Raw genomic sequence first — 14,853 nt, 5'->3', positions numbered from 1 at the left:
TTGTTGCCCCATCGCTGTGAGAGCTGCTCGGCTCTGACAGGCTGCCTCTCCCCAACCACACCACGATCCGAGTTACAGAAGATGCTTTCGACTCATGCCTCCATCCGCCATTTTCAGCAGATTGAAAGCAGGTAGACCACAAAAATCACAAGCCTCCGGTTACTTAAAGCAGGTAAGTGTGCGTGTGAGCAGTCTAAACCCCAAAACACCCTGCGACAGGCAACATTTAGGGAGAAAAAAGTCCGTACTCCAGCCAGCATCGGGAAGGAGAAAGAGAGGGGAGCCTACAAGGGTAACAATGAGCTGCATCCTTCAGGCGCTGCACGGTTTACAAACCCAGTCATTTTTGTTCTTTATTCAACTTTTTCTGATGCACCGAGATAAAAACGCTTTAAAATCTGCTTTACGCGCACACACCCACGCCGAAATCTTTCAATTTGTTCCTTGAACTTTAGCTTGGAGGGATTTAAAAAATGTCTGATCTTAACTCCAGGAACAGTGGATTGTAGAGAGATGAACTTAAATACACTGGTCAGTAAAAAGTCTATGCATTATTGTCTTTGTTTAAAGAGGATATAACATAGCCTACATAAGCTAGAGCAGGACGACTCTAAGACAATAAGGTTCATTATCTTAGTTTACTCAGCCTCATTGGCTCTTAAAGATGAGTTAACATCAGTAGTAAGTCATAAATGAGTCTCTTAAGTCAAAGGAAGCTATTTAAGTGTGTGGAATATTGTTTTTATTCATGAATTCAGTGTAATGTGTGAGCCCAGCTCCTCAAAACATAGGCCATTTGTGCTCCTTGAACAAATGGCTTTCCTGCCATTAGGTATCAAGAGCAAGCAACTAAACTAGAGCAGGTGCCGATGACGGAAACATTTGAAACATCAGTATTTAAATTATAGCAAGAGCATTGAAATGTAGAGCAAGATGTATTGAATCTTCTGATAATCAGGTAGTGGTGTAGCCATTTACTTGCCGAGTAAATTGAATGTCTATCTTCACATGTTTCAAATAATATATATTTTAATAAAGAAAAACATCATTTGGAGTTCAAACTAAATTCCTTTAAAAAGCGATTAACACAACATGCATTAGGTAGGAAATAAAAGATAGACGGCTGTCAGTCTTATTGGAGATATAAGGACGTTAAGCCCTTTCTAGCAGATGATGAGCTCATCTTATCTTTTGTCCTTTCTAGAAAAAAAATGAATTTTGAAGACATGTGAGAAAAGAAGGACATGTCTGCATTTGATTTGATGCATTTTAAGCCTTTTTAAAAAATGGACTTTAAAGAGGAATCCATTATCAAAGTAGCTGCTTCAATAAGCTGTGTTTCCAAAAAGTCTCCCAGAACTTTCATTATAGTTTTCTGGCACAGCTTTCTCATCACAAACTTAAGTAGGTCAGGTCTAATATGACAAGTAGATATTGTTATGGTGTCATTTATGTTTTAGTGATTTATGTTTTCAGTGTATTTGACTGTTTGTGGGATACCTTCACAGGGTTGCAGTAATAAACCTTTGTAATAAAAAAGGTTTGATAGCATCAATTCAACTTTGTTGCTCTTTTAACCACTAACTTTACACTATTGTTACAGTTTATGTGATAATGATACGAGTTGCTGCACACTGTCTTTTGGAAACCTACCTTCACAGCTCAAAATATCTACTTCTTGCATTCTATATAATCCAATTATCATCTATGATGCAAAGCATGTATTAACATACCATTCTTGTGGGTATTGCAGACCATGGCTTTTACTGGAGGGACGGTGGAAATTCTTGATGAAATTCCAGCTCATGTGTGCAAGGGTTTACCTGACTGCTTGCATCTTGGACCTTCCGCTATAAATCCAAGCCGTGTCGGTGAGTACAAAAATATAAGGTCATAACATGTTGATGTGCATTTGCATTTCAATGATGTACAACTTTGAAAATAACTTCCAGCAGCAAACGAGAGTGAACCATAGTGAGACCAGACTGTGTTGGAGAGTCAAGGCTGATGCACTTGTAAACATTTTGTGTAAACAAAAGTCACTTGGAAAGTTAGTTCTGTCAAAAGGCTTTTAGTATTTTCAGACACACTTAAGGGAGCATATTTGGATATATTACTCTGAAATCTTGTAAACACCCAGGAAGTGTAAGGACATAGCCACACATCCAAAATAAACAAATAAAGAACAATACTATTTGGCAAGTGATTGAAATTAGACCGTCAATACAACAAATAACAAGAAAAAGAAACAAAAAAATTAGAAATAACACATGCCTACATTAGTTTAGCTACAGCCATAGTATATTCATACATTACATATTATTTTAACACCATTAGAAAGTTTGTGTAAATTCAAGTTCTTGGATTTTTGAATAATCTTTTCAAGTGTAACCGAGTTACAAACAAGTCAAACATAAAGTAAAGATTTACATTTGAGATGCCTAGTTTCTAATCTCTATTTGCCATAAACTGCATTATGCCAATCCTGGAGATCCACTTCCTTCTTCTCAAGTCTTAAATCACTTTAAAATGTCCACATATTTTTTTACTTAGAACTACTGTATATAAACATCTAAAACGTAAGCAGTATAAGATGTTTTTCTTTATTCTTATTTTCAGGTGTCTGGGCCACTCGGGCTATCCCTAAAGGCAAGAGGTTCGGCCCATTTGTCGGGGAAAAGAAAAAAAGGTCCCAGGTGACCAGTAATGTATACATGTGGGAGGTATGTTACAGTTCTGTTGGCTTCATTCCCAAAAAAGCTCTCCTCCTTCATTTTGTATATAGTCACTGCATAGCTAAAACGAGCCCAACTACATTCTATACCAAGCACAGCACCTATGGTTTTTAAACCTAAATATTATTTTGCCAACTGTAAAAACTGAATGATAAATTAATTAAAAAAATTCAAGTTTGAACTAATGTTTTGACGGGAACTTGAGAAAACCCTTGGTTCTTACATGGCTATGACTGCTCCTAACCAGGTCTATATACAGTATAAAAGCTATATACAATTGTTTGTGTATCTGTGTCCTGTAGGTGTATTTCCCAGCACGGGGATGGATGTGTGTTGATGCCACAGACCCCATGAAGGGGAACTGGCTGCGATACGTGAACTGGGCACGTTCCATTGAAGAGCAGAATCTTTTCCCTCTGGAGATCAACAGAGCCATTTACTACAAAGTTTTGAGGGTGGGTGAAACAGACATCCATACTGTACGGCCTACTGGTCCAAAAACCAGGGGCATATGGGGGATTATATAATGAATACGTGGATGGAGGAAAAGTATTCTTGGTTGGTATTGTTATGGTAATCTAAGTTATTTGAAAAAGATGCGTACACTTTCTATTTAACTCCATATCTTTTAAAGCATTTTTTTCCATCTCATAAATCGTGACGCATTTCTCTCCCCTACTAATTTACTGATACAAATATTAGTAATACTATAATAATAGTGAATATAAACCTTAGATAATTGGTTAGTAATGTTTCAGTGGTTAATAAGTGTTTTTTAAACCATGTATAAACATTATTTGGATGGCTATGATAAAGTTGCAATTGTGTTTATAGTACCTTGGTAAATAATTGATAAATAGTTTGTAAAGCATCTATAAACATTATTTGGATAGTTCATGATTGATCAACTACTATTAATCAGTAAACATGATTGATTATCAGTTAATTGTATGTTAAAAGTAAATTAATGATGGTTATTGTCACTACCTGTGATGTTTTGTATGCAGATTAACACCTAATAAAATGCAGGCCAATTTAAAAAGTGGTTAATGCAGTTAAGGTTACCTAATCCCTGTTTAAATGAACGTGCCATACAAAAAAATATTTGCACCATTAAAGAATTACGATAAGTAGGTAGATACTTTATTCATTCCAAATTGGTAAATTATTTTGTTACAGCAGCAATGTGTTCAAGCATTAAAATATTTAAAAGGTGGAATAAAGTATACATAACAAATATAAACAGCAAATATCTACAGTAGAAACATACATTTATCCCAAAAAATACACAATACTCATAATTTAGGAAGAATTAGAATGTTCTATAAAAGACCAGTAGACTAAAATCTAGACATACACTACAGTAGCAGAAAAAGATATAATGCAGACTATGGTGAAAACACTGTCAAATCCCCATAACCCCCTAGACAGATAAGATGCACAGTGGCCCAAATATCCCCCTTGCCTCTCAGCAAGCCGGGCTGTGATTGGTGGCCGACCTCATCTCTCATTGTTGCAGCCTATCGGGCCGGGAGAGGAGCTGCTGGTGTGGTACACTGTGCAAGACAACCCCGAGATAACAGCTGCACTGGAGGAAGAAAGAGCCAGCATTCTGAGCAGGAAAAACTCAGCCAGGGCGAAGCGAGGTGAGGCCTTACTTACTCTAACCGAGTTGTAGATCGGCTTTAACCTCCTATGTGTGTGCTGATCATGCCACAGTAACTCTGCCATGAATTGATTTCCTTGCAGCCCAGTCGAAGTTGTAACAGGCGAGCTAGCTTAGCTCCAAATGAAGGAAGGCTAGTGGTAGCTAACGTTAACGCGATGTGTGGGGCTCTGTCTACTTTCATACCCGACATTATGTCTTATTTGAGCTCTAAATAACGACCGATTAGCCAACTCGTGTCTAATAAATACCAAGTTTAGCAGTAATACGATCATTTGGGGAACTTTTCGGCAGCTTTTCCTCCTCCTCTGGGTCCTGACGTTGTCGAGGATGTGACCTTCCTTGAGTTCCTAAAGCATGAAAGCCATCCATCGGCGAGCCTCTGTACTTGATGATGGCCTAGCAGGTTAGCTAACTAGCCTGCTGCCTTTATCCAACTGTAGGCTAATTAAAGCGCAGATATTGGATAACAACCTACAATATAACTGTTAAATGTTGTGGAGATTGTTTAAAATTACCTCTCCCGTCGTGTTGGCTCCTGAATAACCAGTTCATCGAGGTTGTCAGACTTGGTGTTGCCTGCTAGCATGAGGCTAAAGGGCTAATGTCTGCACACACGGATGTCCCGGTGTAAAGGAACAGATGGCAAACTGTTCATTATAGTTATTATAAGAAAACTGAGCATTTTATCGATATGTTGAAAAGACAAGTTAACACAATGGTTCATAAAAGGTCGGTGTTTGCTTTGTTTGATAGCGTCAACACTTGCGACGTCAAAACAACACTTACAAAACAAACGCCACTCGAACAGCGTTTCGTCCTTTTATGTACATGTTGTTATTAATACATTGGTGAATACTGAAAATCGCATTCTATAAAATTAAGTAGTTGTAAGACAAAGTCAACATGGCTGCTTTATGTCACAATAAAAAAAAAAACTGAATGAACTTTGGACATGGCGTTTTCTTGTTTGGGATAATGTAGGGTATTCAATGCAGGACCATGAACTAGAAAACAAAGTGTGTCATATATGTTGAGTATCTGCTGGGCTTTTGCACAAGGTTTAACTCTCTGTCTTTAATATTTGGCATGGGGATAAGGGGTGTTGTGTAATTTGTTGCAAAATATGGTCATATTATATGACAATACCATGGAAACTGTATACGCCAGCTAGATGCTTGCAAATGTTATTTAGAGACAACATTTCGGTTTAGTTTTAATACTCAAAACAACAGCCAGCTCATAGAAAGTCAAATGTATCCCTGTAACCCCTGAGTGTTGAAACCCAAATGTAAGTTGTGAGTTTTTATCTTAAATTTACATGCCTGTTCAATGTGTTTTGTGAACTTTTCATGCAACTTCCTGCACACCAAGGACACTATCAGCTGTACTTACAGATATCTATGATGAAGTTAGCCTACCTATCCTAGCTTCATCTGATTATCTATAGCCTATATTAAAGGCTTGGGTCTTTAAATAGTAGGTCGGTTTAAAATGTTACGGTAGTTTTGATTTAGCAGAAAGCCTGTGACCATGCTGGTCAGATGACTGACCTGCAGCATGTGTTTCCCTGGTATGAATTGGGCTTTGTAAACCAGAGAAGTGCACCACAAAGTGAGTTTGGTGGCTTAGCTTAGTTTATTAAGCCTTAAGTTAGAATTGTGATATAACAAAGGGGGCGGGGGGTTAACCTGGTTAGACAGCCATGGTAACTCATCCTACCTGGTGAGGGCCAGTTTATTTTCAGAGTTTCGGACTTTATTTATTCATCTATTTCTTTTTAGAAAAAAGTGCCTCTCTGTAGTCGTGATTCATGAATTGATTATTTATTCTTGAAATACGTTAAGTATGCCTCAACGTCACATTTGTAATGAAATAGAACAAAGTTCAACCTTTACATTAGCACAAATTGAACACATCGCGTGTATATGGAAGAACAAAACCAACGTTAAATGTCAAGACACACAACGTCCGTATTTACCTAAGATAGTTTACATTTGTCATGTCTTTGCTTTTGACGAAGTCTAATACAACGCAATTTGTGTGTTTGTTTGCAGCCAAAAAAAAGCTGCTGGATAGAGCCAAACCGGCTGCTTTAGGTGGAGACGAGAAAACAAACATCACCAACCCATCTGTCAAGGAGATGTGGGATGGAGAAAAAAGTAAGTTGACTTTTTTTTCTTTAAAAAAATGAGCATTTGTTCACCTGTTCTCACTTAACATCTTTTAGGTGGTTACTTATTGTTCTAAGATGGTTAACTGTAAACGTACATTCCTAAAATGGTTTGATGAAACAGCATACCTTGACACTGCTGATAAATTGTTTACAGGTCTGAAGGAGGATGACGAGAGGCCATCAACTTTAGCACCCTCGCATAAACCCCAGGAAACCCATCCGATGGCAAGCATTGACCATAAGGAGGTGGAGGACATGTCAGCAGTGATGACAAACAGGGGAAATGGGGAGGAGGAAGAAGAGGAGGAGGAGGAGGAAGAAGAGGAGGAGGATGCTGATGATTTTGAGGGATCAGTTGACGTACAGCAGCAAGCTGCTCAGCATTCACATGTGGCGGATTCCATGCAAAATAATCCTCCTGGCTCATTACTTACCGGTGTTGAAGAAAGCCATAATTATTCGCAGGGAAAGTTAGATTCTAGAGAACCAGAGCCAGATCTTGACATCGATCCCGACCTTGATGGTGACCTAGAGGGTGAGTCATATCCCTGTCAGCACTGTGAGCGTCACTTCTCCACCAGACAGGGTCTTGAGCGTCACATACACATCCATGCCATCACTAATCAACAAACGCAAATGTTCAAGTGCCGGTACTGCAGCAAGTCCTTTGGCTCACAGGTGGGGCGGCGGCGGCATGAGAGAAGGCATGAGAGTGGACTCAAGAAAAAGCCTGGCTCTCTGGCAGGGACTGCCAGTTTACTCAGTCCTGTGATGCAGACTGATGGTTCAAGTCCAGACTGCACCAGTCCAACAAGTCACTATATAGCCATAGGGTCCCAGTTTACTGGGGTACCTCTGCACAACGCTGAAATGCAGAGAAAGGAAATAGGGCCTTATGCTGACCGTCCCTTTGTATTGGATGAAAATGGGGAGTCAAAAGAGCTCCATCCGTGCAAGTATTGCAATAAAGCATTTGGCACACACACAAACATGCGCCGACATCAACGCAGAATACATGAAAGGCACCTGCTACCTAAAGGAGTTCGCAGGAAAGGCATGCTTCTGCAAGAGGCCTCAGTGCAGAAACAGCAGCAGCCTGATGAGTCCCCCAGCACCAGCCCTCCGCCTGTCTACGTGCCCAGTGCGGACACAGAAGATGAGGTAGACAGGGATGATTACGCAGTTGACATATCCAAAAACATATCTGAGAATTTGAACTTCTACATTGACGGCAAGATTGTGTCCACCAGTTCAGTTAGCACCTGCGAGGTGATAGAGGTGGACTCGAGATCTGCAGCCTTGTTTGGTCTGGACACGGTCATCCTCAGCCCAGATCAGATCAGCCAGGCTCTAAGGGCGGGAGAGGGGAGAACGAGTGCCGCAAAGCATGTCTCCAACATTGGCCAGCCAGCGGGAAAAAGAAGAACATCTACGCCCCCATTTGTTCCCAGCCTTAAAGTGGAGTCCGAATCAACGACTTTCACAGCCTCTTCATCTTCCTCATCCTCCTCTACATCGTCCTCATCTAACCTATTAGTGAGTAGTCTGTTCCAACAAGCTGCCGATCCATCAGCATTTCAACGAGAGAAGACGGTGTATCTGTCACCTAAGCTCAAACAGCTCCTTCAGACACAAGACATTCACAAATCCACCATCGCCCTGATGACAGAAAGCCATAGACTTGCCTCCCCGTTGTCGGTGACGCCCCTCCCAGGGGCTTCAGGCAGGTTTAAAAGAAGAACATCCTCTCCCCCTTCGTCTCCACAACTTAGTCCTGCATGTAAAACAGAGAGCTGTAAAGCCGAGGTGGTGAGCTCAATTGCCCTGAAGGTGCCAAAGGTGGAGAGCCGCAGCACCTCCCCTCCTGGGATCTTACTGGACAAGGAAGATGGGGACAGCCTGAGCCTCACTGAAACCGATATGCACGGCCAAACCTCATCTGGTAGCGGTGGAAATTCTTGTAATCAGCAGCCCTTGGATCTGTCAAACTCTGTCAGTCGGAGGAGGGACAGCTCGAACAAGGTGCTGGGGGATTCAGCTCTGGATTTAAGCTTTCATCGGAAGAGCAACGCTGAGCTTGAATCTAAGGGGAGTCCAGCTCCACAGCCACCAACAAAAAAGAGAAAGCCAAACACCAGTATGCTTGAAAAAGTGCTGATGAATGAGTATTTAGGTCCGCCTTTGCCAGGAGAGGAGGGCTCCTCAGCCATACCGAGCTTAAACTGTTTCCCCACTCGCTCTCCAACCGTTGCGTCAGAAACGGCCCACCCCTCTCCCCCCTCTTTGACCCCTGTAACCATGAACCCCTCTTCCCCTGGCAACTCCAGTATGACATCTCCTACTCCGCCTCCCCCTTTACTGCCTACCATACCTTCTCCACCGGCTATGCCTAGCTCGCCTCTTTCTCAACCTTTAGACACCTCTGCAACGAGACCTCTTCCTGTCCTCTCCCCGAAAATGTCTCCGAGATCAGCTGAACACAATCCCCTGTCAGACTCGGAGGAGAATTTGTTTGCTGAAGAAAACAAAGAAGAGGAAGAGAACCATATCGCTAAGCCACTGGACTCCCCAAACACTCCACTTAAAGAGCCTTTCAATGGTTCATCGGCATCAAGCCCTCCTGAGTCGACATCAGGAGATCTGCCCACTACAGAGGAGGTTTCTGTGACTGCAGCTTGCAACAGTCTGTTAAATAACAAAATGAACCAAAACCAAGACTCGGTAGCAGACAAATCTCTTGCTGCTTCTCCACAATCCACATCTCCTTCATCATCTCCTCCCCCTGTATCACGCCATCCATCCCCATCACTGGTTTCAACGGCCTTCCCTCAGATTAAGATAAAAGAAGAGCCTCAGCACTGCGTAGATGAGCTGCCAATTATGAATCACGCACCTCAGGAGGAAGTGAACTCTTTTCCTCACTCTGCCGCTCCCAATAAAAAGTCTGATAAAACCTCGGAATCAGAAGAAGTTGACTCGGTATACTGCAAGACTTTTGTGTGTAACGTCTGCGAGGAGCCGTTCAACTCCATCAAGGAGCTCAGTGGACATATCATAGAGCACGCTGCGGATTGGCCCTTTAAGTGTGAATTCTGTGTGCAGCTGTTTGGAGACGCCCCAGCCCTGCTGGCTCACCGTTCGACACTGCATGGAGTGGGCAGGATCTCTGTGTGCTCGGTATGTTCCAAGGAGTTTGCATTTCTCTGTAATCTCGAGCAGCACCAAAAAGATCTGCATCCCAGCGAGACCTGTACACACACCACTGTGGAGAGTGGCAAGCTAAGGCCACAGAACTACACAGATCCATCCAGAGCCAAAGAGGAGAGCAGTCCCTCAACACCAGCACCAGAGACAACCACTGAAGCTGCTCCACACAGTGAGGCTGATGTAGCAAAAGAAGAGCCCGATGTTAATGGGAATCATGCAGAAGAGGGGGCGGAGGACCCCAATGAGGAGCTGTACACTACAATAAAGATCATGGCCTCAGAAGGAGGCAAGCCTAAAGGCCCAGATGTTCGCCTTGGCATTAACCAACACTACCCCAGTTATAAACCACCACCCTTTCCTTATCATAGCCGGTCCCATGCTGGCTCTGTAGCCTCAGCCACAAACTTCACCACCCACAACATACCACAAACCTTCAGCACTGCCATACGCTGCACCAAGTGTGGCAACAGCTTTGACAACATGCCCGAACTGCACAAGCACATTTTGGCTTGTGCCACTGCTAGTGATAAAAAGCGCTACACTCCCAAGAAAAACCCCATTCCCCTCAAGCAAATAGTAAAGCCTCCCAACGGAGTCGTGTCACCCTCAGCAGCCATCGCAGGCCAGAGTCCCTTCCGTAGAATGGGTCAGCCAAAGAGACTTAACTTTAATCAAGATAACGGTAAAACAAAAATGAGTGCGCTCAGTAAGAAGAAAAACCAGCTGGTCCAGAAAGCAATTTCACAGAAAAACAAAGCTGCCACTACTGCAAAGAAGGCTATTGTTAAGGTCGAAGCGGAGCAGGCCTCTAATGTTTGCCCCCACTGCAGTCGGGAGTTTACTTATCCTGCAAGTCTCAATAAACATATGGCAGTCAGCTGTCCCATGAAGCCCGTTGTTAAAAGGGGCAAAAAAGGTCTCGCTGAGGTGAAAAAGGAGCCAGTGTCTGCGCTTGATAAAAACATGAATCTTAGAAAGAAAGCTTCAGACTGTGAAATACCGCAGGCCGAGCTGGAGCCTAAACCTCTGGGGAAGACCAGAGCCCGGAGCTCTGTTGCAGCAGACCCTGAACCCTCTCAGACAAGCAAGGCAAAACCTGCTGCAACGCTGGGAAAACTAAAAAGGCCTGCCTCCTTCCCAGTGCCAGTTCCTGCCAGCAAGAAAACGAAAAAGGGTCAAGCTCAGTCTCTACCTCCCACCCCATCATCCCCGGACACTCCCAGCGAAGCAGCGCCACAACGGCCGGCCATGAGGATGCAGCGCGTGGGCAAAGAGGCAGCACCCAAGAGATTAACAGAGGCCAAATCTCCACCACAGCCGAAGAAAGAGGAGCGGTTCTCCCTTCGAACGAGGGAGAGAGTAGGGGGTCCGGTCACCAGGAGACAGATGGTCAACGCTGCTCCTTCTGCTGAGGTGAAAGCAGAAGAGCCACCAATTCAAGAGCCAAAAGAGACTCAGGTGAGACATTTATTTAAAACACAAAAAATCAACAGCAAAAAAACATCACCAAAATAACTACCACATTTTTTAAAATGCAAAATCTCCTTTATATCTCAGTCAAAGTTCTGTTATTCTTCATTATTTATTTTTTATGTTCACACCACCGCAGACACCAAATCAAATCCCTTGTGTGTGTAAACGTATCTGGCAATAAACTTGATTCTGAACTTTACAATATTGGACATGTGGATAAAGGAGCTCCTCATGGGTTCATAATTGGAAAATCAAACGTTGGTTATGCCTGAGGAAAGTCACGTACTGAAACGTTGTATTAAATACACCTTTTTTTAGACGGTTTTCAAAGTGTTTTTTTTGCTCTCCAGCAGTAATCGTCCCACTTTGACATTTTAGTTTTGAATAAATAAACATATTATGGAAGCATAAGTACTTGCCATGTGTCAACCTTTTTAGTTTTTCGGTGATTGTCTGTACAGAGCTCTTTGTTGATCAACTGTTTCCTGTCTTGTGTTGCAGGAGGTGCTGATGAAGTGAGCTCTGTGGACACTTTTTAAGCTCTTCCCGGGTAACTGGTGCTCACCTCTCAGGCAAAGCTCTGGACTAATCACGGCACTGAAGGTGACCTCTGTGGTGGGCTTTTTCACTCAAAGAAAGTGAAGTCTGCTTCTCTTAACTGCCTTTGCTGGATTTAAGGAGGGAACTCTTTATCTTCCACCGATCTTCTGAACTGAACTGAGCCTCGATTTTAGCCAGCCTTGCAAAAAAAGGAAAAAGAAACTGTAAATGACAATGAGTTAATATATACAATACGTGTCATAACTTGACCCAAAACAGTAAAATTAGGGCTCCGTTATGTTGGGAAGCTGATATATTGCAAATGGCAATCATGTATCAGTTAGGGTTGGGGAAACTTGTTTATTCTTTCGTTCTGTATTTCCCCCTTTTTGTTGTTTAGATTTTTGGATGTTTCCAGAGTCTCTTAATGCATGTGCAGAATAGAGTATAAACTAGATTAAGCCAATTTCCATGTCTCTCCCTATGGGCACCTACTTCAGTTTATACATGATTTGCAAAGTATGTATGTTTTGATTTAAATTTCTGTAATCATTAAATGTAGAATATATCTTTATTGGCATATTTTGTTTGGGAAACAAAAATGGAAATGGCAGTTATTCACTGCAACAATTGGTCCTCAGGAACACTGTATATGTGTGTGGTAAGTATGTTTATGATTATAGGTGGATGTGTGGCCTGACAGCTATTCCTTTGGATAAATCTCAAGTTTGTCTCATGTTTTTACTTGCCTTCTCATACTCTTGTTTATCTGACGTTGGCAGTTAATTCCAATTGTAAAATTATGGGAATTGTGTTGTAGTTTCCTTAAACTAACTGTCCTTCTTGAAAATAACTTTTTGATATCACTCATTGAGCCCAGTGTTTCTCACAGCACTTTAAAACAACCTGCCAAAATGTCTAGCTGGATCAGTACGATTGGCTTACTTAAACGTGAATAATGGAATGTATTATTGTCTGCTGCACTTTGCAGACCCTGGTAATTTGCACCAAATTGGTTCAAATCATTAATCTGAGTTCAAATACAACTGTAACAGCATCACATCTCAAAGGTTCTTGCCCCCTTTTAATAATTTTACACAAAATGACACATGAACAACTTTTTGTATGCCATATGCACGATAACTCAAATCCTCAAATAAGTTGAATGCAGCCGTGTTTTTGTTTTTAAGTTTTGTCCGTTGGTCGTGTGAGAAGTTGTTTCATGTGTCGTTTCACTTTACAAGAGAGGTGTCACCGTTTTTCATTTTAGGGCAAAGTAATCATGTGAGTTTATCTATTTGGTAATTCTGTACCAATCAAATGCTTTATATTTTGATTTATATTCTCCTGTAGTCACCACAATTGCTCACCCTTTTCCATATTCATATTCAGTACCACAGAGATGGCAAACACACAGCCAGTGCTTAACCGCTTGTAGCATGTTATGGAAAAAATTGAACAATATGATTTGAAGCTAATTTATATTTCCACAAGAAATCTTCAAGTTTGCCTTTCAGCATCAAGATTATGTATTTAAGGATGAACAAAGACAAAAAATCCCGAATGACCTCAAGTAAAACATTGCTGTAATTGATATAATAAAAAAGGTTTTTCAATTTGTGTAAAGGTTTCACTGGTTTTGCTTACAGCGTTACGATATACCTAAATATATGGAAACAAGCAGATATAAATGTAATGGGTAAGAATTGTCTTCCAAAATCGATCCAGTTTCAATACCCCTCATTTAATTTGTATTCTCTTTGTAAAAGGAATTTATATAGTGTGTACATTATTATACTATAGTTTACTGGTTGTGTTAAAATCAAGGATTACTGTACAGAATATGATTAACTGGCTCCGACTCCTAAGGGCTATTTTAATCACCGAGTCTTTTATTTTAATATAATAGATGGCGCTGCCTCTGCGGCTGTCATAAAGTTTTTCCGGATTACATTTGCTGATTGCCCTCTCAATTTACAGCCTTTTGGTTTCTTTGTTTCCCCTTTGCATGTGATTTAACTTAGTACTTACACATAAATCTGAAATTAAGTCAATGCCTTTACGCTGCAGGTCGGCAAGCTGCTGGTGGGGGGGCCATGGCCATCTTCAGCTTGCTAGCTGCTGCAAGATCTGTGTCTATTTTGGGAGCAGTGCACAATTCAGGAAGGTTGATATGCGAGTCGTGCAGTATGTTAAATTCTTACATCTGCTGTGTAGCTTCACTTGTGTAAAGGGAAAAAGCAGCAAAGACTGCAGGAGTAGTTTGTTATCCACAGATATTAAAACTTTAAAAAATATATGAAATATATAAAGGAGCAGCTTCGAAACATTGTGCTACTGTGAATTTCATCCTGTAAATTATAGAGTTATGTAATGATGAACCTGGCTCTCTCCCATCATAGTGCTTAAACAACTTTTTTCAACTTGGGTTCTTATTGCTTTATCTTGGGTTCTTATTCGCCTCCCATAAATCACAATAGGACTACTGTGTTGTGTTGTGCACACAATCCTTTATTACTTCCAATATCAAGGTGCCCCCATTTTGGGGTAAGGGCAGCAGCAGATTAAATGTTCAACATTTAGAGAAAAGCACAGTAAAATGAACCACAGAAAACATAATTAGTTCAAAGCTTAAAGCCACATAGCAAAACATGCATCCAATTTTGGTTTAAAAACACAAGAAATATACTGGATAAAAATATGGCATAAGTAAATTATTATTTAACCCCAGAATTCCTACACACTTGGCTACAATACACTTCTCGAGATTTTTTTGTATATGTTTTTAATTAAATAAACCTTAAAGTAAAGTTTTCAGATTTTAAAATAAATCTTTTCCCTTACAAAATAATACATTTATAAATATACAGGTTGTTTCTGGAACACTACCTAGTATAACAAGTGTTGTTATAACAAGGATAGAAAACCAAAACATCTCAAAATCCCTGATGTTGCATCCGTAGCTATGAATACCTTTCAGGGTCTCATCTGGCATATGTGCATCTGCTGAGATTATTTTTGTCCAGACCCATCCATCACACTCCCCTCACATTAAT

General features: G+C 41.2%; 1 protein-coding gene across 1 annotated transcript; it reads left to right on the top strand.

Moving 5' to 3' along the window:
- Positions 1–1,753: 1,753 nt before the first annotated feature.
- prdm2b (PR domain containing 2, with ZNF domain b) lies at positions 1,754–13,417 on the top strand. The gene is made up of 7 exons (XM_063911233.1): positions 1,754–1,871; positions 2,620–2,723; positions 3,038–3,190; positions 4,255–4,381; positions 6,459–6,563; positions 6,732–11,242; positions 11,759–13,417. Exons 1-7 carry the CDS (start codon positions 1,757–1,759, stop codon positions 11,774–11,776), a joined length of 5,133 nt encoding a protein of 1,710 aa, XP_063767303.1. The 5' UTR covers positions 1,754–1,756; the 3' UTR covers positions 11,777–13,417.
- Positions 13,418–14,853: the final 1,436 nt, after the last annotated feature.

The sequence above is a fragment of the Eleginops maclovinus genome, chromosome 20, assembly GCF_036324505.1.
Source record: "Eleginops maclovinus isolate JMC-PN-2008 ecotype Puerto Natales chromosome 20, JC_Emac_rtc_rv5, whole genome shotgun sequence".
NCBI lineage: Eukaryota > Metazoa > Chordata > Actinopteri > Perciformes > Eleginopidae > Eleginops > Eleginops maclovinus.
Note: the sequence above shows the minus strand (reverse complement) of the source record. Positions and strands in the feature narration are given on the sequence as shown.

Excerpts from the sequence above, each read along its gene's own strand:
- prdm2b (XM_063911233.1), top strand. The coding sequence starts at position 1,757 with ATGGCTTTTACTGGAGGGACGGTGGAAATTCTTGATGAAATTCCAGCT. Across the intron at positions 1,872-2,619 it reads TATAAATCCAAGCCGTGTCG|GTGTCTGGGCCACTCGGGCT; the intron begins GTGAGTACAAAA and ends TCTTATTTTCAG. Across the intron at positions 6,564-6,731 it reads GATGTGGGATGGAGAAAAAA|GTCTGAAGGAGGATGACGAG; the intron begins GTAAGTTGACTT and ends AATTGTTTACAG.